The 27,702-nt window shown below is 42.3% G+C and overlaps 2 protein-coding genes across 2 annotated transcripts in view; one reads left to right on the top strand and one right to left on the bottom strand.

The window, feature by feature from the left end:
- Window positions 1-5,236, bottom strand: part of PCNX2 (pecanex 2) — a gene marked incomplete at its 3' end in the record, with an annotated part of 150,331 nt that extends 145,095 nt beyond the window's left edge. The window contains exon 1 of the mRNA XM_080342527.1: window positions 5,075-5,236. Coding sequence (XP_080198653.1) covers window positions 5,075-5,227 — 153 coding nt within the window. The 5' untranslated portion in view covers window positions 5,228-5,236. The remainder of the gene's footprint in view (window positions 1-5,074) is intronic.
- Window positions 5,237-9,281: 4,045 nt separating this feature from the next.
- MAP3K21 (mitogen-activated protein kinase kinase kinase 21) overlaps window positions 9,282-27,702 on the top strand; it is a gene marked incomplete at both ends in the record, with an annotated part of 40,261 nt that continues 21,840 nt past the window's right edge. The window contains 1 exon segment of the mRNA XM_080342786.1: window positions 9,282-10,014. Within this exon segment, the coding sequence (XP_080198912.1) occupies window positions 9,282-10,014 (733 nt within the window).

A 27,702-nucleotide genomic window follows, 5' to 3' on the forward strand; every position in this document is an offset into this window, starting at 1 on the left:
TAAGTATCAGCATTGTAGGTTAAGGAGCATTTGGATGCAAAAGATTAGAATTCTTTTCAGATTTACAAATAAACCATACTGACCACACAGGTGAAAGGAGCAAGGCACACTTCATCTCTAAAACAAGTCATTGCATTTATCTTGATGTTGAAATGAATATGCTGAATCATTTCTGTGTTATTACAAGCAAGTGGGTTGCTATTCTGCTGTTGCTTTTGGCTAAGTGAGACTTCATACCTTCAAAACGTACATGTAAAAATTCCCAGGCAAGTCTTTTTTTATTACTATTCTGATTCACATACAAAGAATCTATTGCACAAAAGTGGAGAAGCTATTTAGCATGTAGGTGCTACTAATGATCTCTAATAAGAAAGACATTACTTTCTACAAGTTGAGGCTTAGTCTGTTAAGAATACTTTGTGGTACTATGTATATACCGAAACTACGCATGCCCTTCAGTTATTTAGTGAATCTGAGCCAGAAAGAGGATCACTTTGCAAGGTCATGCTCTCAGGGTATGAAGTTTGGTGGATGGGGTTGCAGAACTTGTGTTTTATGACTAATGTATTTGCAAAACACAAGTTAAAAATTGCTTGGTTTCACAAAGAATGATAACCAAGTACCTGTAATGATGTGTTGAAAAGAAGGATTTGTTCAGTTTCCGAGAAATCTCTTCAGTTATACACTAATAAGCATAGGCCAACTGCTCATTACTAAGTAACAGCTCAGAATGAGCCACTAGAAAAGAAATGCTCTATAGGAGATATTCATAAAGCTTAATTAATATTATATGTATAATGTCAAGAGGACACAACAAAAACAGACCACCATGAATGCAGTCTGTGGATGCACAGAGCACACTACAGGAAAGAATCAAAGGAAGTTCCTAGATGCTGAGTGGAAAAGAGGACCAGTTTTAGCAAATGCTGAGTGCTGCATGTTCTCATCCCTGCCTTGTGACCAGACCTACCAGGGATGCACCCGAGACAGCCCGTGCTCCCTCTGCCCATCTGCTTGGGATATACAGTGTTTCCCCCATGTACATGCCATGCATGCTCACAATTCCAAGCTTGCCTACGTGTAATAAGGCCAGCACACCCTTAATATCCTGAATCTTGGGGCAAGCTAAGTAGTACAAGTCGGCAGCTTGCTCATCGCCCACGTGAGCAATTAGGAGAAAGGTGAAGCTGAAAATGGAAAGGTTTCGATTTTCTGAATCAGGCCTCTTGCATAAGGGTACAAGCGTCATAAAACTGCAGTTCGTGTTCTCAGGTAAATAGGTGAGAGCTATCAAATCTGCTTGAGCTAAGGAGAAATTAAGTTATAGACCACTGAGGAATTACATGACAGATTCACTTTTGATGCACTATAGTTATAATTAGCCCAGTTTCCTGTGGAAATGAGGATTTATAATCATGCCATGTGTCTGTGTATTCATCATCTCTCTCCATTCCCTCTGCTGAATAACTTTTTAATTCTTTGGCTACTTTAAACTAACTTTGAGAGAATGCACCCCACTGGGACAAGGTCACAGCAGCACACCTCTTGCATTAACAAGAGGAACCCACACAGCTCTCTGGCCTTTTGAATGCCACCCCAGTGGCAGGAAAAGCTTCCATTGAGCCGACATCTTATTAGAAGCTAAAAAATAAACCATCCATAAACAGAAATTCATTAGAAAGCAGGCTTTGTGACATCCCACAGGTTTCTGTGGAAGCTGTAGCCCTAGCTGTCTTTGCTCTTGCCCAATTAAAAACTGTACAATAATGTACTTTTTGTTTTCCAGTAGCTTCTGCTGTTATCCCCTGCACTAGAACAGCATGGGGTCACAGTGCAGGCTGACATGTTCCAAATGTGGCCTGGCTTACTAGTGCAAACACAATAGAGTTGACCTGCCCGTGTAGGGAGGGCCTGTGCCTGGGGCTTCTTCCTGCCTAGAGATCCCTCGCAGAGGAACCCTCAAATTCTTTTCAACGCCTACTAAAGTTATCTGAGTATCACAAAAGCAGAGGTGACCAAGGTATATACTTCCTACTAGAAAGGTATGTAACCTTTGAACCAAGTACCACACCTTGTAAAGTGGACTGAATGATTAAAGTTGATTAGACCTAGATGTATCCCAGCTGATGCCTGGGCAACTGAGGCATCAAAGGAAGACAGTGCTGGACCTGGGCCTCACTGCCTTGGTGTGCTACAGAACGTAAATGAGGAAACTACCAAATAAATACACAGTCAGCCACTACCATCAGGCTTGCGGGGGTGTGAGTGGGAGATATAATACTGGAGCCAAAGAGAAATATTTTTATGTTAATTTAGCTAAATTAATAACCAAGAGATGTCCGTCCCACAGTATAAACATGGAAAAACAGGTAGCAAACAAAATTCCAGGGGTGTACACTCAGTTGTGTGTATCCTGACACACAATAAATACAGTAGGTACAGCATAGCCCACCTCTCTTAGTACAGTGTAGCTTATCTCTCTTCTGTGGAAGTATATGTACCCTTACTTTTACAGGGAGATAAAGTGGGGTAAAGTGTGGCCAAACGGGACTGGAAGCAGCTGACACACTGCAAGTTTTATTACAGTTTGCTTCTGAGTAATTTACGTGCCCACGCCCTTATACTGCCATGTTGTACTTCTCCTATCACAGCATGATTTGAAGATCTAATGCGTAAGAAGTAACAACCATGTAAGTTCAAGGGCTTCCTGTCCAACAAAAAGCAGAAGAAACTCGCTAAGCCATTCGGGGGACTCACTGAAATGTGGATGCACATTCTCTTGTGGCTTGTAAAATAAGCTGTAGTACAAGCATTCCCCATCTCTGCATCGCTGGTGTTTCACTGGGGCTAAATTCAGTCCAGTGGCTTTGTATAAAAATTACCACTATTTTCACGTACAAAACACCTGGGAACCCTGGACTGTTTGGTAGAATAAGATAACTTTAATTCTTAATCTATTATGAGAGTTGACATGGCAAAGTTAGAAGAGATCTCATTACAATTCTGTAAAATAATATCCAATATACATTTTTAATTGTATATTTGTTACTACAAAGGATAAATGAGAAAGAAAAGGAAGAGATGGAAACACAGATCTACATTTTCAGGAGTGGGGAAGTTAATAACAGAACCATTAGCATCAAAGTACGCTATGCTGACAAAGTGAGAGAATGAAATCCTCGATTCACACAACAGAAACAACTTGATACTATAATCTTCTCGACGCTACTGTCAGCACGTCTCTGCTGAGCCAGTGTGAAAAATCTAAAACCAGCTGGAAAAATTTTTCCATTTCATTAAAATCAAACTGTTTCAGACAGACTTTCTGAAAGTGTAATTAAGGTTATCTCAAGCAAAAGAAAATATTAAAAAGTAGCACTCTGATTTGTTTTGACTTTGCCATTTCAAGAAATGTCAGTGACTGCTTTAGCTAAATCCAAAATTACTGATGTCAGGTGTGGAACATAAATATCACCCCAAACATTACTGAATATAATACTATAAATAACATTTCCCTAATTAAATCCTTTAGTTAAAAAGGGGGTTCAGGTTTCTAAGTGGCAAAAATACATGCCTCACACAAAATTTACAAAGTCTAACCACTTAAAAGCAAGAAAACAAATACTTGAGGAAATTATTATTCTCAAGCAGCCAGCATAATAAATGCATTATTCTTATCAAGATAAGGAATTCCCATAGCAGTACATCAGCTCAAGAACACAAGCCCTGCTTTAACCAGATGATTCATCAGAAAAGTCAGCCAGTCTGCAGAAGAAGCAAGTCCATCTAGATAGGCAAAGATGAAGCCCGATAAAAAGTTCAGTAGAAAAGTGAGGTTTTCTCCCCTTCCCTTTAAATAATGTCTCTTTTTTTTTTTTTACCTTAGCTCTGACCTACCATCTTTGTATCCAGTGTTCTTTTGTGCAACCTTGCATGCCTTCTTCCATGCTATTAGTTCAGAAGTTTCCCACAACGAAATACATACTCTTTCAGATACATACTTAACGTCAACTGGAAAAAAAGTTAACTTTAACTTTTTCTTTTTAATCACACATATCACTTGGACAGTAAATTCCACAACATAAGACTCCTACTGTTTTACAGAGGAAATAGACCCTGTCAATCAGAAAAAAAGCATATTGTTATCTTGGTCCATTAACTCCATGAGCTGTGCTTACAGGAATTCACTGCAATCCATGCCACAAAATATGGTATATAAATTGATTTTTAAAAATACAAGGTTTCATTTTCACTGGGATTGCAGAGGGATTCACGAATGATCTTTGCTTTACAAAATCAGGCCAATATCTGACCATGAAAAGAAACCTATTTAGAAATTTTATCCAACAAAAAAATTCTACGGAACTTGGTTAAGAATTTTGTTGAGTCACTGTGAGAACCAAAGGGATGTAAATAGTTTCCAATTGAGGCAAAATTAACCTACAATCACTAAAAAACACGCCAACGAATAGATGCAATGATCCAGCAAACTATACTTTTAAGTGAGAAAAACACAGTAGGAAAACACACAAAAATAGAGCAAAAGTTTCAGGTTTTTAAACAAAATAATTTTAAAGTCTGGCAAATAAACTCTAGTTATTATTTATTTGTAATGCTTAAATTTCAGCACAAAGGGAGCTGCATGTCGCCAAAAAGCCACGTGACTCACCAGTGACATTCAGCAAGGCATATCAGTTACTTGGTTTGGGGATTTTTCCATTTATTTACCCTTCTCACAGGTAAGACTGGAACAGACTTGAAACAAAAAATGTGTCTAGAAGTATTTTGTTTTGGGTTTTTTTTTGAACAAACGTCCCCACGGTCATTCAGCGTTCGCAGAGTCCAGCATCGCACCCCTTCCCAGGTAACCCTACCCAAGAGGTCCGGCCCCAGACTAACACCCTTCACCTTTAGACACAAAATCCTCACCCGAAACCCAAGATGCCTGTGTTTTAACCTCCGCGCGGGGGTCAGTTTATCCCCCGTTGCCCTCACCGCTGCTGCCTCCACGCCGGGGTCCGCGGCGCCCCCTCCCGCCCCGCTCAGCCCCCCCGCGCCCCGGGCCGGCTCTCACCAGGTGCAGGGCCATGGGCAGCGTCAGCAGGAACAGCCACAGATAGAGGTGGCAGCTGTTGGTGAAGGCGCCCTGCTCCGGGTCGTGGTACCAGCCCCCGGTCAGCGCCGCCCACACGCCCTGCCCCACCAGCCGCGCCGCCGGCGACACCATGGCCGCCCCCCGCCGCCACCGCCGCCCCTCAGCCGCCCGCCGCCGCCGCCGCCATGCCGGGCGCCCGCGGATTCTCCCATGGTGCCCCGCGACGCTGAGCATCCCGCCCGCCCCACCCCGAGCGCCGCCGCCGGGAGGGCGCCGCTACGGGCCACCCCCTCTCCGCCCCGGGCACGGCGTCCCCCTCGTCCCCGCCGCGGTACGGCGCGGGGGGCGTCGCCCCACTGCCGGGTCGGGGGACTAGGCCCGCCTGTCGGGAGTGGGCGGCGGCGTACGGAAGCCGCAGGGAGGAGAGCGGCCGGGCGGGGGCGGGGGACAGCTCTGTCGCGGAGGCGTCCGTCCCCGCGGCGTTCCGCCCGGGGCGGCAGCGAGGTTGCTTCACAGGTGCAAAAAATGCGCGGCAAAGGAGCACCATCGGCGTCAGCCAGCTGGACTGCTCCCCTCATCGCTCACATACGGCCCGCCGCCTATGTTTTCATTGCCGGTTATTAATTTTACCTGAGGCATCACGAGTTTTTGAGCTTTGAGCTCTACCCAGCTTCAGTGTTGACCTTTTTGTGTTGCTTTGAGCTGTATTTTGGACAGGCAGGTGGAGAAATTCTGTAAAAGCCATTAGATTTCTTTCAAGAATGAGTTTTGTGTTAGAGAATTTCACAGCAGCTGACCTCAAATTAGCAAAAGTAAAAGGTACATGAGGGACAGGGCAAAGACAGGTGTGGGAAGCACTGAGGAGAGGAGCTGAAGTGGAGGATGGAGCCAAGTGAAAGCTTGAGGCCAAAGGCAGTAAAGGATGTGGGATATGAATACAGGGCATAAGCCTGAAAGAAGAGGTATAAGGCTGTGCTGTGGACAGCAGAGTCAATTGTACATAGCACTCCCTCTGCCATCCGAAAATAGCTGTGAACTTCAGTTGTATGTCTCTCATCAACCCCTTCTGGGGACTTTTCCAAGTGAACAAGCTTTTATTGCAGTTTTGTGAAGGATGCATGTATGAAATGGAGGCTGCCATGCAACTTGCACATTTCTGGACCAAATTTACCCCACTTTCATTGTTCCTGACACACTGCACCAGCATGCCTTGTATGGACTTCTTAGACAAGGACACTAGAGATGCAATTAAACAATCACATTTGTGAACTAACGCACCACATCTCAGCTCGCTTCCTGATGTTGCAGATGATGTGGCCACGCTGGATGCCTGCGTCGGCTTGATGGGAGGGATGATACAGCAGCACGGCTGGCAGGAATGGCACCACTTCCTTCAGGGGCACTGGCACCCTCACACATCTGTGGATCTGTAGCCTTGGGGCTTGAGTACTTGTTTGGTGTGTGCTTGGTAAGCAGGGAAGTCTTTTGATCTGCGTGAAGGAGGCACAGTCCCAGCACTGCCTCGTGTGCCTCCCCTGTGTACCCACCCTACCTAGACCTCTCCCTTGTTGAGTGGAAATTTTTTATTTTACCCTTTCCAGATTCTTTTCAAAGGTGACAAAGTTAGTTAACACAAATCTAATGATCAAATTGAGTGCAATAGCCTGCTATGAGTAATATTTTTGATGTGTGGTAATTAAAAACATTAATTTAGCAGAAACTACTGAAGTTCTCTTCCATATGCATACTGGCAAATAAGAATATTTAAATGCATAGCTCCAAAAAAGAGATGGGTAAGAAAAGGTGGAAATTAAAAGCTTCTTCAAAACCTCCTCTGTTTTTGAGCCCTCTAACTCAAGTTGGTTATTATTTGGAAGCCCCAGGTGGTGAAGGCTTCATCAGAGTTGATGTAACACTGGGTCTTTTTAAGGTGACTCATCTCGCAAATTTTCAACTCTTCCTCATCTTCTGATGATGTTGACACTAAACAATTTTTGCTATCATTGTACTTGCAGGCATGAAGGGTTCCTGTAATTTCCAGCTCAGGATACACATTCTGGACACAGCGCAGATGTACAGAACTACACCTGCAGTTGCAGGAGTGCCAAAGATGAAAAATGTGACCACTTTTCTCTCAAGAGAAGCTAATGACAGACTGATCCGAAAGCTTTGGCTTCTGTCCGCTGTTCTTCCCAACGGTGACTCCACTAGGTGGTGCCACCAGAAACGTTACAGCCACTTCACAGTGTTCTCTGCAACGTCATTTCCATTATCAGAATTCCTAGGAACACCAATTACATCCCAGGATCCTAGAGCACTAGTTGCTGCAGAAACACTGAACAAAGAATAACCCGATTATAACAGTTGCTAGTGGATAATGGTACTTCAGAGAGCAAATTTTTGAATAATAGCTCCAAATAAATATTTTAACTTCTCACTGTACTGCAACCAATGCCTTATCTGATCCAAAACATTCCACACTTAATTAGTTCCCGCAGATTCCTTTAGATAACAGATAAAGTTCAAGGTGGAATTTGTGTGGCAGAATGCTTGTATTACAACATACTTTATGGCTTTTATAATAAAGCAAATATGCAGATATGGAAAAGGCTTATAATTATCCCTCTGAATAGCTGCAAGGCATTCTCTTACGTTAAAAGAAATGGGAAAAGACTAAATAGACATGCTGGTTCTGCATTCTTTCTTTCTGGTTAACATCGTTCCGTAAGTCACCGTCTGTGTAATTTTGGTTTTGCCTTGTGTGTACCACTATAGACACAGTTTAGACTGCAGAATAAACAAGAATTTATGATTTTTTGATAAAGTGCTTTTAATTTTTTTGAATTACTGTCTTTATGTTGGAGCCTTAGTCCTGTGATATCCAGTTGCAAATTTTGTGATTATGTAGGGACATACAGTGCTCTGGATGTGGGGTGCAAGAAGCTGAGAGGCATTCATCACATTTTTTCTACCTGGCAGGGCAGTCTGGCACTTTCGCCAAGCATTTTCTTTTCACCTCTGGGCTTCGGTTGGCAGCAGCCATGTCCAGAACCACAGGTACCACAGCACAAAGTGATCAACTCTGATGGTAAAAACACGTCTCCTTCCACTTTGAACCACGCTTCCCACAGTGCTGCGAAGAGAGTACATCCCCAGCCCACACACTTCCCTCTAACTTCCAACGAAGCGACTACTGCAGTTTAGGAAGTGAGACGATTTTTTCACCTAAAGCCAGTCAAATCTTTATCCAGAAATAGCACATACAATGCTTCCCAGGCGAGCTCCTACCGAAAGGATGGCGCGATCGCGCCCCGGAGCCGGGACCGCCTCAGTCCGTGCGCGGACGGGACGGCGAGCAGGGGCCGGAGCCGAGTGGCGGCGGGACGGGAGGAAGGGAAACACCAACTGAGGAAGTTCAGTTTCTTCAGAAACTGCCTGGGTTTTATTCTGGTGAAGTCCCAACACCGTACAACGAAGGAGAGGGGAAGCTGCCGGCAGAGGCACGAATCCCTCGACCTGCTCTGCCGCCCACGAAGGACACAGCAACCCGGGGCGGGCGCCTGAGGACGGCCTGCACCGAGACGCCGCTGCCACCTCTCCGGGGCCACCGGCTCACCCCAGCACCCTTCTCGGCTCCGCGCAGGGCGGGCTTTGGCCACCTCTGCCCCAGACCTCCCGGGACGGCGCTGTGCGGCGGGCTGGGCCCGGCGGTGCCTTCACGTCTGGCCGGATGGGACCGTTGCGATCGCCCCGCCCCCCGCGGCGGCCGGAGCCTGCCAGTCTGCACGCGTGGGAGGCCGGGCGCGCGCACCTACCTGCCCGCACGCCCGTCGGCCGCCCGCGCCCACCGCCGCCTCCCCACCCGCCTCCAGCGCTCGGCCCCACGTGACGGCCGGTGGCCAATCCCCGGGGGCAGGGCGCGGAGGCGGGAGGGAGGGGGGGCACCGCCACTCCCCTCCCCGCCTTCCCCGCGCGCGCGCTTGCGCCCTACCTGCCGCAGCCCGGCGGCGGCGACGGGGCCGGGAGCGCCCCGCCCCTTCCCCGGGCCCCGCCCCTTCCCCCTGACCGGCGCCCCCACCCCTCCCCCTTCCCGCGGCTCCCCCTCGGCGGCGGCAGGTGAGGATGCGGCTGGGCGGGCGCCCCCGCGTTGGCAGCGCTGGCGGCTGCCGGGGCTGAGGTCGCTGCCATGGCTGTGCCGGGCGCCGGGGCGGCGGCCGCTGGCGGGGGTCCGTGCCCGCTGTGGACGGCGCTGTACGACTACGAGGCGAACGGTGAGGACGAGCTGAGCCTGCGGCGGGGGGACGTGGTGGAGGTGCTGTCGCAGGACGCGGCCGTGTCCGGCGACGACGGCTGGTGGGCGGGGAAGATCCGCCACCGCCTCGGCATCTTCCCCGCCAACTACGTGACCCGCCAGCCCCACGGCGGGGCGGCGGGGACCGGCGGCGGGCGGGGGAATCCCGCGGGGAGCCTGACGGAGATCGACTTCCAGCACCTGGAGCTGCAGGAGATCATCGGCGTCGGGGGGTTCGGGAAGGTGTACCGGGCCACCTGGCGGGGCCAGGAGGTGGCCGTGAAGGCAGCGCGGCAGGACCCCGACGAGGACATCACGGCCACGGCGGAGAGCGTGCGGCAGGAGGCCAAGCTCTTTTCCATGCTGAGGCACCCGAACATCATCGCCCTGCACGGGGTCTGCCTGCGGGAGCCCAACCTCTGCCTCGTCATGGAGTTCGCCCGCGGCGGCTCCCTCAATAGGGCCCTGGCCGCCGCCGCCGCCCCCGGGGCCGGGGCTGCCCGCGGAGGCCGCCGCATCCCCCCGCACATCCTGGTGAACTGGGCGGTGCAGATCGCCCGCGGCATGCTCTACCTGCACGACGAGGCCATCGTGCCCATCCTGCACCGGGACCTCAAGTCGAGCAACAGTGAGTCCCGACCAGGGGAGTTGGGGGGTGAGGAGGGGCCTTCGGGGCGGTGAGGCGGCAGCCGGGGGGTCCCTGTTCCTCCGCCGCGGCCGGGCTGCAGCACGGCGCCGGCCCCTCTCCTGAGGCTGCCCGGCGGCGGGGGGCGCGGCGGCGCTGGCCGTTGGCGTGGTCGCGGCCCGATGGTGGGCGGCTCGCTCAGGAAACGTGTGGCCGGGCCTGGACGGGCACGGTCCGGGACTCCGGTTTCACCAGGAGGTGGGTTTTGCAAGCTGAGCGGCTTGGGCACCGTCTGGCAGAACCTTGATCTGGCGGCAGGTTAGCTGCTGTGAGCTGGTTACAGACCCGCTGTGGAAAGGTGGGAGAAGAGGGCTTACCTGCAACACATGCAGAGCAAAGTCCCGTTCTCTTGGATGGGAACTCATTAAAAGCAAAGAGGGGTAAAATCCTCTGCACAACCACTCTTGCAAATCCACTAGACTTCTTTTACTCCAATGTGTTGCTTTAAAAGTCATAGTAAATGAAGTGCCTTGTGTATCGCTTCTGTTTTGCCGCCCAGCAGTTATGTGTGCTTCTGTTCTTCATTGCATGGCTTCAGCATTGCTGCAATTCATTCACTTAGTGAACAGTGAGGTAGAAATTACGGTAGCTTAAAACGAGTAGAAACACTTGTGCAGTTGCCAGATTTGCTTTCATCTGTTGGCATGGACAAAAGCACCTGAAAGAGTGAGGCAGTTGCTCAACTCATGCCATCCTCGGTCCGCCTGTCAATACAAGAACATCAAAGATTTTGGCAGCCTTGGTGTTGGAAGGCTGGGTTACTAGAAGTGTTTATGACTTACCGTTATAGTTGTGTTTTGAATTAGTGACCTGAAAGTGGAAATCTAGGTGCTTCTGTAAATGTCTGAAGCCATCATTGCACTCTTTCCTTTTTGTTCCGAATGGTCCAAATTGCAACAATGTTACCTCCCCCACCCCACCGCCCCTAGTTAAGAGTCCTGAACTAGTTCAGTAGAAATAAAAAAAGCTCCATTCAAGTTTGAAGCAATTTATTTAAAGGCCTTTGCAGTGTGTCTTGAAGGTCATCATGCATGGGTTGTTAAGACAAGGCTCAGTCATGGGACCATTCCTGAGAATACTTTCACTATTTGTTTGATAAAGAAAGGACCTAGTTCATCTGTGTTTGTGGTTCTGTTTTTAGCACAAGATGGTGAACTCCTGGAACTTACCTTTAGGGTCATGGTCAACACTTTAATTTCTAGCAAGTTGTTTGTGGGAAGCTTGTGCCTTCTGAGTTTGCTGCTGTGTACAGAGTGAGCTGCTGTACCTTGAGTATTTAGCGCCTTTCCTTAGACAAAGTGGGTTGCTGCACACTGGCCCCCTAAGGTGACAATGGCAAAGTCTGTATCTGAAATGAATTAATAACCCTATGGTTTAGTATAGCATGTAGAGCTGAGATGGTGACCGTTGTGAACTGATTACCATTAACATCTCTGTGTATGTGGATAATAGCAGAACACTTAAAAATATACTTTTGATTATAACCTCAGCATATGTGCCTGTTTACTGCTTTTTATTACTAAATGTTGTTGCGTGACCACTAACTTGGCTACTTAGTTTTCTCATCCGCATTTCTTAATCTTAGCAAAGCTTGAGAACAATATTGAATATGCTAAATGGAATTATGTCTCTTGATCATCCAACTAAATTATAATGTTGGAAGACAATGGTGTGCTGGTGGTACAATATATCATAGTACTTAAGTTCAACAACATTAATTTAAAATGACTACTAATCAAGACAATATCCCCTGTTCTGTTAACTCATCTATTCGTCAAAGATTTCACTGCATTCTTTTGCTACAGTCCTTTCCAGTGTTATGTAGTGGGAACAGAAAGCTGCCAGGGTTGACCGATTGAATTGCTTGGTGTGGATAGTGACAGTTCAGCTGTGGCTGCGCGATGCATCTGGCTGCAGTGTTCCTCAGCTGCCCATCGCTGTTCTCCATGGACTGCTAATGGTGGCGGTTCGTTTCTCTCCATTAAGCAGCCTTAGGCAGGAGGAGAATGTATCAGTTTTGTGCTAGCTTAGTCATTTTTGTTAAGAAGGAGCTGGAAAAATGACTGCCCTTAACATGGGATGGTGAGGAATGATCACCAACCTATTTCCCTAGCAAATAGGCAGGAACTAATTTTTCCAGCCAGGGAAAGGCACCCCCTTCCACCAGTATATTTGATCTGGAAAGGGTGTATGTCTGGCCTTGTCGTTGGCAGGCAATGAGCAGAGCAAGCATCTCAAAGGCATTTGTGTTATTTCTCTCTGAGCAATTTTATGGAGTTGGGATCTGTAGGACATCATAGCTGGTGTAGTTTTGCTGATGCCAAATTGACATGACTGGAGAGAAGGTTCTAAGAATGGAAGGGCGATGAAAGCAGCAAGGTTTTATTACGAGCAATGACCATCTAGGTTTGTATGCACAAGTGTCCTTGGGCTGCTTTTGGGAGGTGCGAAAAGGTTTTTGTTTCTGATAAAGCAAGAAAAAGGAAATAAATAGATTGGGAAATGTTTTCTATGTTGGGAAGAAAAACTAACAGACTTGGTTGTGAGGGCTGAAAAAGGAAGTAAGGGAGAGTTCAGCTGGTAGCAGAGTTTCTTCAATTCTGGAGTCCATGGAAAATAAAAGTAATGTTTTAATGTTATTCACAAGTAGACCAAACAAAGGTGTAAATAACTCTTTCAGCTTTGGTTAGGCGTGATGAAGTGAAACACAGTAACCGTAGTCTCCAATGTTGCTTTGCAAATTTTGGATGCTTTGTAAAACTTTGTGTATGTGACAGGGTGCAAAGTTTCTCTGAAAAAGAACATGTTCTATTTTGAGCATAACTTCCTCATAAGCAGTTCTTGTATTCTTAGGTATACTTTATAGATTAAGGAGATAATCTAAAATTAAGGATTAAGAGGTGAACTTTATCTAAAATCTGAAGAAAAAGTTTGAAAGAAAATTTGAAGTTTTGCAAACCATCATGAGTAGTCAAGGAGTTATGAATTAAATGATACTTTGACTGAAAAGCAGATATCTTAAAAACTGTGAAAATACAAACATTCTCAACTATTTCTCCTGGGTACAAACTTAGTCTTGATTAAGCATGACAGCTAATTATGAAAAGGCTAAGTTTTACTGCAAAACAAAACAAACAAACAAACAAAAAAAACCCCACAAAAACAAAACCCAGGAATTCATGTACAAGACAGGACACTAATAGTTACATATGTTTTTTTTTAGTACATCTCAACTGTTCTGCTGACTCTTTGAAAGGGCAACTTTTTTTCTCTAGGGGAATCAAATTGCTTTCTTCTGGACAAGGACACCTTGTTAGTTATGAGACCTATGGTTGTTTAAGGGCTTGGTGCAGCCTTTTCTGATTATTTTTTAGTATTCTGAAGAAAGCTAGTAATAAGTTCAGATAGACTTTGCAAGATTTTTATTTTCTAGAGCCTAGTGTAGAGAAAGCAGAGGTTCATGTTTCTGGGATTGATTTCAGACTGTGCAGTACTTCTGCATTAAAAAACAAATAAAAGCACTTTATCTCTAATGCATTAACTTTGTGTACTTGTAGGAAGTGTTACAAAAGGTTTTGAATATCTTGCTTACCCCACAGGCCCATCCAAGAGTACAAGTAAAGCACAAAGTTGATTTAGTGCAGATTGTGTGTACTAACACAATACTGATAAAGTACTCAGTACTCATTTGTTGTGGATGGATATGCAAGTAGGGTTCAGTTTGCTATGGCTTTCACCAGCTCCTCCGACATCCCGGGATCCTTTGCTGCCCTCAGCTCTATGAAGTTTGTTGATTTTATATCACTTTTTGAAACCGTCAAGGACAGCTTGAGTTTCAAGGATTGTTGAATAAGGTGACAATGCTGAGAGTAACACTTGAAATCTGAACAAATCAAACATACAAGAGAACAGTGAAACTGCAACTGGGCAATCCACTTTAATGTGACATTCTTCAAACCAGTCTCATGAAAAACGTTTGGAAAATAGAAATCATTTGGTTTTAAAACCTCAAAAGAAAGTGTGATGCGGTTTGACAGAACTGTTGAATCAGTTGCTTTTGATGAGGGAAGATGCCTTGGAGTTTTGAGAAAAGCAAGAACAAATTATCTCTGGTTCTTTGCTTTTACAGGTTATTTGCATCATAGTTGCCTAAGTTATACTGTTAAACACCTCTACAATAGGAGGGGTGGGTTTTCAAGAACTCATAAAAACTATTTGCCTCCAACTTTTCCACCTAGCATCTTTACGCTAGCTGTCTGGGGAGAGAAAGAGCAAGAAACTGGAGTTAAGCCTATCTGCCACCTCCTGAGCAGAAACCAGTGGGGTGCATAATTTGTTTCTTGGCTTGGTTTTGAAGAGAGAAGACTTGTTCACATCACAAGTAGAGCTGTAGGGTTGCTTAGATCTTACTAAATGCTTGAAAATTCAGTATCTTGTAATGTACAGTTACCAAGAAAAGTAAAAATGAAATTACGTGGTCTTTGGTAGTTTTGAGGGAGAAGAGAGATGGCTTTTGAGCAGAATGGAGTTTCAACCTAACTTTCTTTGTCTGGAAATAAATTTCTGACATGTCCTCTAAAGGCAGTGAAACTTGAGTTGTTTGTGTCAATACCACTGTGCCAACACTGTAACAAAACTAGTAAACTTCATTTTCTACTGGTATATGTTTTACATCTCCCCTCCTCGTGGCATTCTCCTTTGTGGAACTGCTGCTCTTCTGTTACCTCCTGCACCCCTAGTGTCCCAGGGTGGCCACCCTCTAGGCTGGGTGACTCCTGCACCTCCTATAGCAGACTGCACATGCCATAATGCGTCTGAAACTGCATGTATTGCCTGGCTAGCTCCAAAACTCCTACTGGCCTGCCTCTCTGAGCTCTGGAGAGGAGTGAACTTTTTTTTTTTCTCCCTGGCAGAGCTAACTGCAGTTCCTCTTCCGTAAGGCAGCTGATTTCATGAAACCGTAGGAACCATATCTCTGAGAACATGGTATCGCTTCGACTAATGTCAGTCAGATAAAACGGTGGGGCCAGAAGTTATTTACCAGTTTAAAGTTCTAATGCTGTGGTTTTCCATGCTGTGTTCATATAGGAAGTCATGGCACTCAAATGCTTTGCACTATTCTTAATTATTTAAATTGCATAAAGCTAGAAACTGTTCCAGGTACACCATCTTCCTATCTTATCGCTCTGCCTTGTGTTTTGCTGTAGAGATAATGCTGTTGCATTGCAACATAAGAACTGGTCGTACATCCTGAAGCATCTGGAAATGTATAGCAGAAAAACACCAGACCCCCAAAATCAAATCACCCTCATGCAAATGGTGGTAGGATTGCATAATTTTGTCAGTTTGGGGTACGGCATCTCTCTTTTGAAGGTTGTGGTCTATTAAAAGGTAGCATGCTATTGAATTCTAGTAAGTTTTTTGTTTGAATATAGTTTTGTCACTTGAAAATGTTCTACTGTAGTTCATAAAACATTGCTGCTAGTAATTTGCTTCATTATTTGATGCGTGCTCAGACTTTGTAGATAGAGATTTTATTTTTTTTTAGAGACCCTGAAGGCCTGTTGGATTCTGTGGGAGCAGCAAATGCTTGGCTGCCTTGAGCTATAGTGTATCTTCTCCCAGTTCATCAAAGGAAATTCTTTGTTTTATGCATGTTTTATATTCACTTGATAGATTTGCTTGCTACATGTAAATACATTTGTGTATTTTGTGTTCAGAAAGGGATGCTGGAATTCAAGAAAGGACAATGTTGAATATCTGCTCGAGTTGTCTCAGTCTGCAGTAGAAATACCTAGCACTAAAATGTCATAGTTGCTTATTTCCAGTTAAAGGTCATGTTTCAGCATTTAAAATTAATATTCAGGAACTTAATGATTTTAATACAATATCTTTCAAATGATATTTTGTGAATCACACAAAATCGCATCTAGTCCTACTACTCTATGGCACAATGTTTGTTTGTACAGTCTGTAGGCTTCCAGAGGAGGAACAGCATCCAGCAATTATTTTATTTGTAGATGAAGTCTTAATTGCAATAGCCATTTATTTGACCTTGATCTATTATCTTCTAAATTTGCTAGCATTTGATGTTTTTCTGTGTCTCAAGTCTGGGCATTAACAGGTGGGGGAAAAAATGCTCATTAATTTAGAACGAATTCCCTCAAGTGTAACAAGGCTCAAGTATATTTATATATAGTTCTTAATGCTCCCAACAATATTCTAGGATAAAACACTTGCTAAATGTAACATAATTAGTTTAAAACCCATGAACTTTCAATACCCTTATTTAGAACTAGTTTTTAATACAGACTTTCATTTTAATATTTCCCCAACGATGTCCATCTGACAGCTGCAGAGTTGTTCCTTATTTGTTGTTAAGACTCTTTGCATCTTTAACAGGTAGGATTATTAATTCAAGAATAATAATACTTTGATCTTTTTCTGGGTCTTGGTTGGTTCTTCATGTCTTTCTTCTCTCCCTGTCTTTGTTCTCTCTCTTATTGTAAGACACCAAGTGATCTGGTATACAGCTGTGGGAAGTTTTTTTCTTTTTTTCCTGCTCCATGTTGGACTCCTTCCCAGCAGATTTCTGCAGGAGGCTCATTTGCATCAAGGTTTCTGGTGATCTCTTCATGTCCAACATGGAGAGTCACAACAAAATGTCACATTTGCTGACCATTCTGTTTTGGGGTAGCATTAGAAATTGAAGTGTAGGACTTTGGATTAAAGTGTTTGTAATATTTATATATTAAAGAAGACTTGCATTACTTGGCTCTATTTTTTTTTTTTTTTAAAGCTGGTACCTTAAGTATATAGTCACATACCTACCTGCCTATGGAAACTGCACTGAGTGAGCAAACCATTTCCACATAAGTCAATGGAAAAACAGGCAGCTAAATACCTCCCATTAGCTGTTAAAATACTTATACAATTGTGTTGACTCCACTAAAACTGAGAAATAAGTTTAACTGCTGACCCTAACACTTGTGAAATGAGGCATTGTACTTAAATAAACAATGCAAAATGGTGTTGGGATTTAGGCATCGATAATATTAGCCTAATTTTGGAAGAATTTGAGATATCTGTAACTGAAAACTCAGTTATTTTTTCCCCCTATTGGGACTGCAAGCACATTGAATACCTTTGAATCCTCTTACCAAATCTTAAAAGTTCCATTAAAAATTTATGTTCTGCGACCTCAAAAGAACATAAGTAACACACCATTGAACTGTATTTGGATGTTCAAGGCTGTTTTGTGGTTTCTTTGACCTTAGAAGAGAATGGCTTTTTGTTTGCAGCCTGTAAGTTTTCTTATCACCAAGTATAAACGTTACTCTGTTTCAGTGTTTCAAATTCTAAAATGCGACTGCCTTGTACAATGAACATTTGCAAGGAGTGTTTGCAGTATGGGTTATATCTATCCTTGAATTTTTATTTCTGATGATGTCTTAAAATTTAAAGCATTGGAAGTCATCTCAATGACCTTCAGTAATAATGCTTCTAAATAGCATTATTTTTGAGCTTAGGTTTTGGTTCCTTGGTTGGTGTTTTGGGTTTTTTTTGTTTGTTTTGTTGGAGATTTATTTTTCTTAAAAATGAAATTAAGGTATTGAAGTCAACAAAAGTATAGATTATATATAAAGGTAAAATATATTAAATACCAAATGACTTGGCTGACTGTACGAGCAGTACCAAAGTAACAACTGATGTCATAAATGTGCATTCCTTGATTAACAGTTTAAAACTAATATCACCATTTTTACCTTGCTTGACCATGTTACTGAGAGCTTACCTCAGATCAGCAACCGAAAGTAAGTGGATATTTAAATTTTGACCCACTTACTGCATCTTGAAGTCATGGGTTATATATGGTAAAATGGAAAGGTTACGTATCTGTATAATGTCACCACAGAAGTATTCTTCCTTCTTGGAGCTTCCTGCCAAGTTTAACCTTTTTATTTTCTTCTCTTGGTGTGTGTGTGGGGTCACAGCTCCAGTTAAATCAGTCTTAGACATGCCAGTGTTGGCTGAATAATCATGCTTTGTTCTCGTCATAGCGACTAAAATCTGTGTTTTGGCAGGTGTGCTATTAACTTGGAGCTGATAAGCCAGCCCTCCCTCTCAAAAATGCAGGAGTAACTGCTTCATTACTGTGTTTTTTTATGGGACAAACTAACCCTTGGAACTGATTATACTTTAGTTCTAAATGTTTGGGCAGTTTTGTGATTTTTTTTTTTTTTTTTTTTTTTACTCAGGATTAGATGCCACTGTTCTTCATGAAACTAATTGAGTTTATTTCCTCATGTGTCATGTAAAAATGAAAAAAAAATGTACTTTTTCCACTCAATGCTGAATGCCATGCTAATTATTGAGTCAAAAGAGCAGGTTTTTCCTTCCATTTTCTCTTCCCAAGAGAAAGAGAGCACTGCGAAGTTTGCAGAGTTCTCATTTCAAAATAACTATTTTGCCTTTGCTATTAAAAAATATTAGAGTTCTTGGAACTGCACAGCCATGAGGGGCTATTCCTCAGCTACTGAAGAAATTGCAAGGATTGAATGCAGGAATCCTTCCACTCCACAGAATTATTTCTTTTTCTCCCAAGTTTTGTATTTAAAAAAAAAAAAAAGTTGGCTCAAAAACACAGGCTGTTTGTTTTTGTTGTTTTTTGGTGGTTGTTGTTTTATTTTTCTGCTTTGTTTTGAAACAGTTTGTTTGGCAAAAAAATGTTTTAAAGTAGTAAGGCTCTTTCAAATATTCTGTTTAAAAGAAACTGACAACCTAAGTCAGAATTCTTTATGGAGTGTAACCTATTAAAATTTATCATAGAAATGATATTAAAGGAGTTTCACATTAAATGATGAGGTTCTAAGGGAACTCAACAACTAAACTTGACAAAGCATCTGCCATCAGAGTTTGTCTGGATTCAAAGCAGTAGGTATCTTCAAGGGGACGGAGAAAATGTTTTTGTCTTCAGTTAATTCAACTGGTTCTTTCCAATAATAAATTTCATCAAAGATTATTTAATGATGGGAAAAAATAGCAAAGCTGGATTCTATCTTTACATCTCTGACTAAAAACGGATGTAAAAGGATTAGATCTATTAATTCTGAAGCGTTGCTTGACTTCTCCCTCACTACAGCAGGCCACATGTGGGTTCATTCAGCCACCACCTGTGCCAGAGGCTTCCCCACTCATCTCCAGGCACAGGTTCTCCCCCTCCCATGCATCACTGGATTCTGCTCATCCCTGCCTGCACAGTCAGTAGGTCTGGGTTAAATCATCTGAGGGATCCCACAGAGAACTACTCTAATCTGTTTTATTTGCAGGCTTCATTTTCTGCTGAGCTATCTAGTTGAGTCTCCCAAGACTACCCAATTGCTAGATTTGGTGGCGGGTCGGGGGGAAAAGCTGTAAGTGTGAGGGGCTATAAGTGGAGAGAAGGTTAAGGTAAGTATTTTAGCGACACCAAGCTCTTACTGTCTTAGTTGTGACATCAGCCTACACCCTTATACTTCATTTTGGTTAGTAAGTCACCTTTAAAGGTAGAAAGTGTTTTTAATTTTCTATGTATGTATCTATATAGTTATATTAAACATTTCCTTTGATTTGGAAGTGATATTTTTGTACATTAAATATTCTAGTTTCATATAGATCACAAAAAAAATAAAGCAACAAGGAAGTATGTAATTTCTGAGTGTAGTATGTTATGATCAGGAAAAATATGCCAACATTGTAAATACTTGTGTGTGTTCAGAAGCTGTGCATTCCCCTGATTAGCTTCACATATCAAAGTGCCTCAAGTCATGTTCTGTTTACTTAAAAAAAAAAAAATTCCAAACCAAATTTGAATGAAATATTCTTGTTCTTTTAAATTAAATCTTCAAAAAATTATTTGACTAATGACAGTTAACTTGTTAGATCTGAAGGACAGAAACCTCTGTCAGCTCTTGCCCCTGGTTGCCATTTTTGAGATTATAAACTTCAGCTGCATTGCCCTGGTGAATTCTGTATGTCACATAGTATATATTGATTTACTTTGTTTTGAAGGAAATGGACAGGTCTTGAATTTGGGATAGGAAGGTGATTAATGTGTTTTCTGGAAGTTTCTATTGGAAGAAACTGTACCTGATGTGTTATATATTGGCTAAGACTCCTCTTGCAGTTTGAATAGTATAGCTTTAGTTTGCCTTGCTGCCTCTTTTCCTTTTCCTTTTCCTTTTCCTTTTCCTTTCCTATAGGAACAAGTTCATTAGAATCACCATTTCATAACAAAGGCGGTGTTCTTTAAGGAATGGATACGCAGCCACTTTGTTCTATAGAGTTTGAAACTACAAGAATATCTCAGGATTGACTGGTTTACCACCTAATTATTATTACCAGTTGTTCTTAGTATTTCTTTTTAATCTACCTGCATTTTGGTCACCGTTTTTATTGCATAGCTGCCTTTAAAAAACTAACAGCAAGCAAAGAAGGAAGCTTAAAAGAAAGTAATTATTGTTTCAAATAAGTATGGAAGTTCCTGGTACGTGCCACACAATGGAGTGTTTCGAGTCTTAAAGCCAATGGAGTGTTTCGAGTCTTAAAGCCAAGTTTCAGTGTCAATTGATTTCCATGTGATTGTAAAATTATGGAGGAATTGCTGTAATGAGGCAACTTCTTGAATGTAGTATTTAAATAGAACTAAATTTAAGATTGTATTAAACTGGGAGCTTGAGAACACTTAATGTACAGTCTGTTTTTGATTTTTTTTTGCTGATGCAATATCTAAATCTTGCCTTTTCAGAATCCACTGTTTAAATGATGATTATTTGTATGTCTAATTATAAATGTGTGTTACCTCTGGTACTTGCTCTTAAGACACAATAGAAATTTCTAGTTTGCGTTACAAAACTACCTGAACAGCAAGTGAAGCACAAGTGGCAGGCAGAAAATGACTTGCAGCATCTGCAGCCTGTGCCAGTAACTTGTTAAAACTGCTTCTTTCTCTCAAGTTTCCATTTGCCCTAAGTTGCGTTAAGAATAGTTATTAAAGAAGTGAAGGGGAAGCAAAAAGTGGTGTTGCAAGGTGTGTTGAAGCTGTTGAAATCTCTAATCCCTCTCTCTCTCTCTTCCTTTCATTTCCTGCAGATAGCCAGGTGACTCCCTGCCATTCTAATGCTTTGGTGGTTTTCTTGTGCCACTTATTCCTCTGTGGGGTGTATTTTTCTTATGGGGTTGGTGTGTATTTGTCAGTATATGCTGTCAAGGACTCTTTGTGTCAAGTCTTGTCTTGTTTTGGCTTTCCAATTGGGAACACTTTGTTCAGATTGGTTGTTTTAAATATATGTTGGCTCCTGTGAGTTAGGATTATTATTTTTTTTTAATCTTTTCTTTATTTTTTTTCCTTCTTAAGATGGGTGTTTTTAGACAAATATGTTTAAGAACAAAGTGTCGTTGAGTTGCTTTCAATTTAGTGTGAAAATGAAGAAATGGTTATATGCCTGCTATAAAGGGATGTAGATGAAAGAGGAGCACAGTATCACTATAATAAAAAGTAGATAAATGCCTCCTGCATTTGTAATCAGTGTTTAAAGGAAGAAATTCTTTCTGATGGTGAGCTCTAAACTTAATCTAGTGAGATAATTCCAATCTGACAGACACTGACTGAGAGGAGAATAACAGTTGTTATCCTGAGAACCCATAGGAGAAAAGCAAGATATTTAAGAAGCAAGGCTGTACAGACAAATATATCATCTTTTGCATGTATTTAAGATGTCCTGGTCAGTTATTGTTTTCACTATGGTAGTTAATTTGCAGTTTAAAAACTGGACATGGCTTCTATAAGTAGTGTTGAAATCTTAGTTTCTAATTACAATCTTAACCAAACAACAGCTCCACAAAATGAAGGCAGGTCTTTTAATATTGACAAGGTATTGTGTTTCCTTGACTAAATATGCAAGCTTTAGTAAGTTTTTGTTTTCTGCCTGTTAGTTCCCAGGTAAAGATACAAGGTAGCCCTGCTGGTTTTGTTACATGTTGATTTAGTGAATTAACAGGAACCAGATTCACCTGCAAACAGTTGGAGAGGGAACTGACTGGGTGAGAGCGGGGGGGCAGGTGACAGTAGCAGCTTTTTCAGAATAATCTCTACTTGTAAGCAGAGGAATATAGTATAATATCTTTCTTTCTGGTATTCTCTAAGAATGGCTTTATCAATGGTGGTAAATGTGGGCATGTAAGCGGTCTTACCTATAGTCATAGTAACTTCAGTAGCTATGCTATTAAATAGCTTGTATTTGTGAAAACCATAATAGTCAGCTATTTAGCAAACTGTAGATAAGGTAGCAAGCAGCAGTTAGTGGAAAATAACTAATGTGAGAGAATATAGTTGCTTAACATTTTGGTTTTAGTAGCAACAAAATAGAGAATAAGGTATAGTAGAAGGTATAAATAGAGTATAAAGAGGATAGGAGAAGATAGAATCATAGAATAGTTGAGGTTGGAAGAGACCTTCAAAGGTCATTTAGTCCAACTCCCTGCAATGAGCAGGGACATCTTCAACAAGGTCAGGTTACTCAGAGCCCCATCCAGCCTGGCCTTGAATGTCTCCAGGGATGGGGCATCTACCACCTCTCTGGGCAACCTAGGCCAATATTTACCACCCTCATTGTAAAAAATGTCTTCCTCATGTCTAGCCTGAATCTCTCCTTCTTTAGTTTAAAACTCTTACCTCTTGTCCTGTTTTCACATGCCTTGTTAAAAAGTCTGTCCCCATCTTTCTTATAGGCACCTTTTAAGTACTGAAAGGCCACAGTAAAGTCTGCCCAGAGCCTTCTCCAGGCTGAACAACCCCAACTTTCTCAGCCTGTCCTCACAGCAGAGCTGTTCCATGTCTTTCCTTTGCTGAGGGCTCCAGAGCTGGACACAGGACTCCAGGTGGGGTCTCACCAGAGCAGAGTAGAGGGGCAGAATCACTTCCCTCAACCTGCTGACCACGCTGCTTTGGATGCAGTCCAGGATGCAATTGACCTTCTGGGCTGCAAGTGGATGTTGCCAGATTGTGTCCAGCCTCTTATCCACAAGTGCCCCCAAGTCCTTCTCTGCAGGGCTGCTTTCAATCCCTTCATCCCCCAGCCTGTATTGGTACTGTGGAGTGTCCCAACCCAAGTGCATGACCTTGCACTTGGCCTTGTTGAACCAAATGAAGTTTGTATGTGCCAAATTCTTGAGCTTGTCCAGGTCCCTTTGGATGGCATACTGTCCCTCAGGCATGTCAACTGCACCATTCAGCTTAGTGTCATCCACAAACTTGCTGAGGGTGCAACTTGATCCCAATATCTATGTCGTTGATAAAGATATTATATATGGGACCAGTACTGACCCATGAGGGATGCCACTTGTTACTGGTTTCCATCCAGACATTGTGCCATTGACCACTACTCTCTGGGTGCGACCATCCAGCCAGTTCCTTGTCTACCCCTTCAAATCCATACCTCTCCAATTTCAAGAGAAGGATAGTGGAGGGGACCATGTCAAAGGCTTTACAGAAGTCCAGATAGATGAATTCCGTAGCCCTTCCTTTGTCTACTGATGTAGTTACTCCATTGTAGAAGGTCACTAGGTTGGTCAATCAGGACTTGCCCAAAGGTAAAGCCATGCTGGCTGTCCTGAATCACCTCACTGTCCTCCATGTGCCTTAGCACAGCTTCTAGGAGTATCTGTTACATTATCTTCCCAGGCACAGATGTGGGACTGACAGGTTGGTGGTTCCTTGAGTCCTCCTTTCTACCCTTTTTAAAAATGGGTGCAATGTTTCAGTTTTTCCAGTCACCAGGAACTTCACCTGACTGCCATGACTTCTCAAATTTTGATGGAGAATGGCTTGGCAACTACATCAGCCAATTCCCTCAGGACTCTGAGATGCATCACATCAGGTCCTTGTTATTTCGAATTTTTTTTTTAATTAAGCAACAGATAGTTTAAATTCAGTACATCTAAACTACTAAAAAGGTATTCAAGTTTACTAAAAAGGTATTCAAGTTAATCTTTTGATTTGGCTTCTCTCAGAATACCTTATTTATGCAACTGGTTTAAATAGCTAATAATTTAAAATGGTCACCTGAAAGTGCTGGAGTACATTAAGAAATAAAGCTGATTTTAACTGCATAAAGTCTTTAGGTTTCAAGCAGCTTGTCAAATGAAATATTATATTAAATGAGGACTTTAAGATAGATAAGGTTGGAGAAATATAATTTATAATTTTTGGTAACAAAAAGAAAAGTAGGACTGTAGGAAATAACCTGTATTAAAAGAGTAGCATTGAAGAGCTTAGTACCTGGTGGAGGTTGCCTGCATGTACTGCCAACTACAAAGTCTGTCCAGGCTTCTCTCAGGCTTGCTGTAAATAAGGTTTCTTAAGCTACATGAATTTTAAGAAATAAAAAGGAGAGAAGGTGAGGCAAGAATGTGAGCCTTTCATTTAATATTATGCTTTAATCAAAATGCTTGTGATTTGAACAAATTCTTTCAGCTCCTCTCTAGAGTTTAAGCTTAGTCCTGAAAGCACTGGGGTTATAGTTCTGGACTTGTCTGCATTTGGTAGACCAGGCATGCACCCCAGGATTATTTTTTGTCTAAATGTGCTATTTCCTGTTATTTCTTGAATGGTTACAGCCTATCTGTCCATATCTTGCTGCAGTTGATCTCTTACCTTTTGCTCTCAGTAGCTCCAAGCATTACTGCCAGAGGGGAGAGTCTGGAGATGGAGTGGTGGAAAGGGAATGGCACAGGAAAGAGTGGGGGGACTGGGAGCATTTAAATGGGATTTTACTGGGGCTTCTGCTCCCTTTTCAAGCAATTCTGTGCCTTTCCTGACTAGAGAGCAGCTTGTATAGGAACAGTAGTGGTTCATCAGAGAGATGTTTCTGGTTCTATTTTAATCAGAACATGGACTTGGGAACTACCAGCTGGCTCAGCAGGTACAGTTCCGTCACAGTCTTGGGCAGCTATGTGATAGAGTTTGTAAAAGTGTGCAGAACATCTTATCTGCATACTGTTACACCATAAAATACTTGCAGTGTGCCATAAGATTAGTAGAAAAAGACTCCAGCTCTAACTCGTGATGCTGAAAGAAAGCAGGAAAGATTATTAGCATTGCCATTTCAGGAATCATTAGGTTTGATAGGAGTGTATGTTGGATCTTGTGACTTTTTTGAGGAGTAAACTCTGCTTTACACTTCAGAGAAGGGCTGAAGGGAGGTTGGAGGAAAGAGGCAATACCTTGAGATCTGATATGAGCCTTTCCCCACCCTGGTAGCTCCAGATCTAGAACTGAGTTTAATCACAAGCATCCCAGTAAGATGGATCAGCCAAAGCACCTAGGAACGTATTTTATAAGAGCACCAGTGCTGTAGTTCTGTATCCTGTTCCTAGATATGGCTAACTTCTGTTCTCATAACTGCCCTTGACAGTTGTTTAGCCTAGCAAAAGGATAAGCTCTTCTGATTTATCTAGATAAAATACATTACATCTTCCTGACTACTTCTGTTTTCTGCATCTGTTCCAGTTTAAGTTCCTGTTGTTGAATATATATGTGAAGTTCTAGTCGTCCAGCATTTTGTATGAGGTCTTATGCTTTATACAATTCTACTGATACATCCTTGTTGCCTTCTTTCACCTCTGCTTTATAGCTATAGGTTTTATGATTGATTCCTTCCAACTTTGCATATTTTCTAGTATGATGATCTGGTCTTCTTCAGAGTAGGCAGTATCTTCTGACTTTGCTGTCAGTTCTTGAAACACTCCTTGTGTTTTCACTCTGATTGCAAATCTGCATGTGAAGCAAACGTGCTTCCTAGTGATGATTCATTTTATCCTGATAATTTGTCTCAAGATTTTCCTTCATACAATGGCTATGCAGAATTCTTTGAATGATCTTTATTCTGTTTGTATGATTTAACTTCCTAAAAGGTACTTGTCTGCTACCTTATCTCTTTCTAAGAAACCATCTGTCAGGATAAAATGGGATTACTGTCGCATGAGCTATTTGTGATGTAACTCTGCCATAATATTGCTGTTTTTTCTATGCCGTGATGTCCTTTATTACCGTCCTTTATTAGTTTTCTTCGAAATCTATTCTAAAATTACATTTAAGTTAATGTCTATAGTTGAGTGAACACAATACAGTTGTTTTGAATACAGATGTTAACTTTTGTTCTGTTGTAAGTTTACAGATTCCTCAAAATGTTTGATAGTAGATTTACACTTTTTACAACATTAGTCTTGCTCTGAGTGGGGCAGGGTTGACATCCCAAGGTCTGTTCATGCCTAAATTATTTCATAATTCTATGAGCTACATCCTTCATTAAACAAGGATGAATAATAAGTGGATTTCCATATTCTTTTTATTTACATTAGACAACTGAAGTGTATAACATTTTTTCCATCTGTATGGTTAAACAGCAATATTTCTGTTAAGGATACTATTAGAATCCAAATATACCTTTGTTCCATTGTCAAAACTTTTAATTTTTAGGACATACAAAAAAATCATATCCACAAATTTCAATACCACTTTACTGCATAGCCTTTTCCTTTTCCCTTTCCCTTTCCCTTTCCCTTTCCCTTTCCCTTTCCCTTTCCCTTTTCCCTTTTCCCTTTCCCTTTCCCTTTTATTTTCTTTTTTTTTTCTTCTCTGAGTCAAGGTTTCTTTGTCTTTTATCTTCAACCTATAGATTTATATTTCATTGAATTACTGTAAATAGCATGCAATAACTTCTCTTTGTTCCCCAGCTGTAAATGGTTCTGGGCATGTGCTCCCATGTGCTCTCATATTCGAAGAGTGCCTGATATATGACACCCTAACCTTTGCTACTATGACGTTAATAAATTTATTTTCCCCTTGATCTCATTGCAGAAAGGTACAGTCACAGAGGGAGGTGTGTTGAAAAATATAGTCTAACTGGTAGGGAGCATACACAACCTTAAAATATTTAGTCGAACGGTTATTTATGGCTGTAGCACATGAAATGTTTGAATAACAGTCCAAGATGAAGTTTTATGCTAGTTTGCACAAAGTGGTCTTCTCACACCCAACTTAGTCTCCTTCTCTTAAATTTTGAATCATTCAGAAATAGTCACAGTCTCTGATTTTGCCTATGTCAAAATAAATGAGGTGGTCATAGGATTTTCCTACACTTCTGTGTTCCTAATCTAATTCTGGGGTTTTGGGTAGGTTTATTTTCAAACAGCCTATCTACTTTTAAATATTTGAGGCTGTGTTTGCCAGAATGTTAGAACTAATGTAAGTAGGAGCTTTATTCTTTGTAGAAAACAAGAAGTCTGAAAAATGTTGAAGTAAATCAGAAAGCGCTCAACTGGCTGTTAGCCAACTTAATATTGCAGGTATATTGGAGTCCAAAAAAGGTAATTTAAGGGGTTTGAAAAAGAACCAAGTGGGGGCTGAGTGAAGAGGGTCAGCACAATACTGCAGAAGTGACTCCTTGGGGGTCAGCAGCCAGCGAGGCCATGGGGCTGTGCAGAAGGATGCTACAGCAAAGGTTGCTGGGTTGATGCGGGGGAAGCACTTCACAGAGCGCTACTCAGCTATGCCAAGCATTTTTACTACCCAGCTGCTAAGTAATCTGTGCA

Source organism: Nesoenas mayeri, assembly GCF_963082525.1.
Source record: "Nesoenas mayeri genome assembly, chromosome: 3".
In the NCBI taxonomy this organism is placed as follows: Eukaryota; Metazoa; Chordata; class Aves; order Columbiformes; family Columbidae; genus Nesoenas; species Nesoenas mayeri.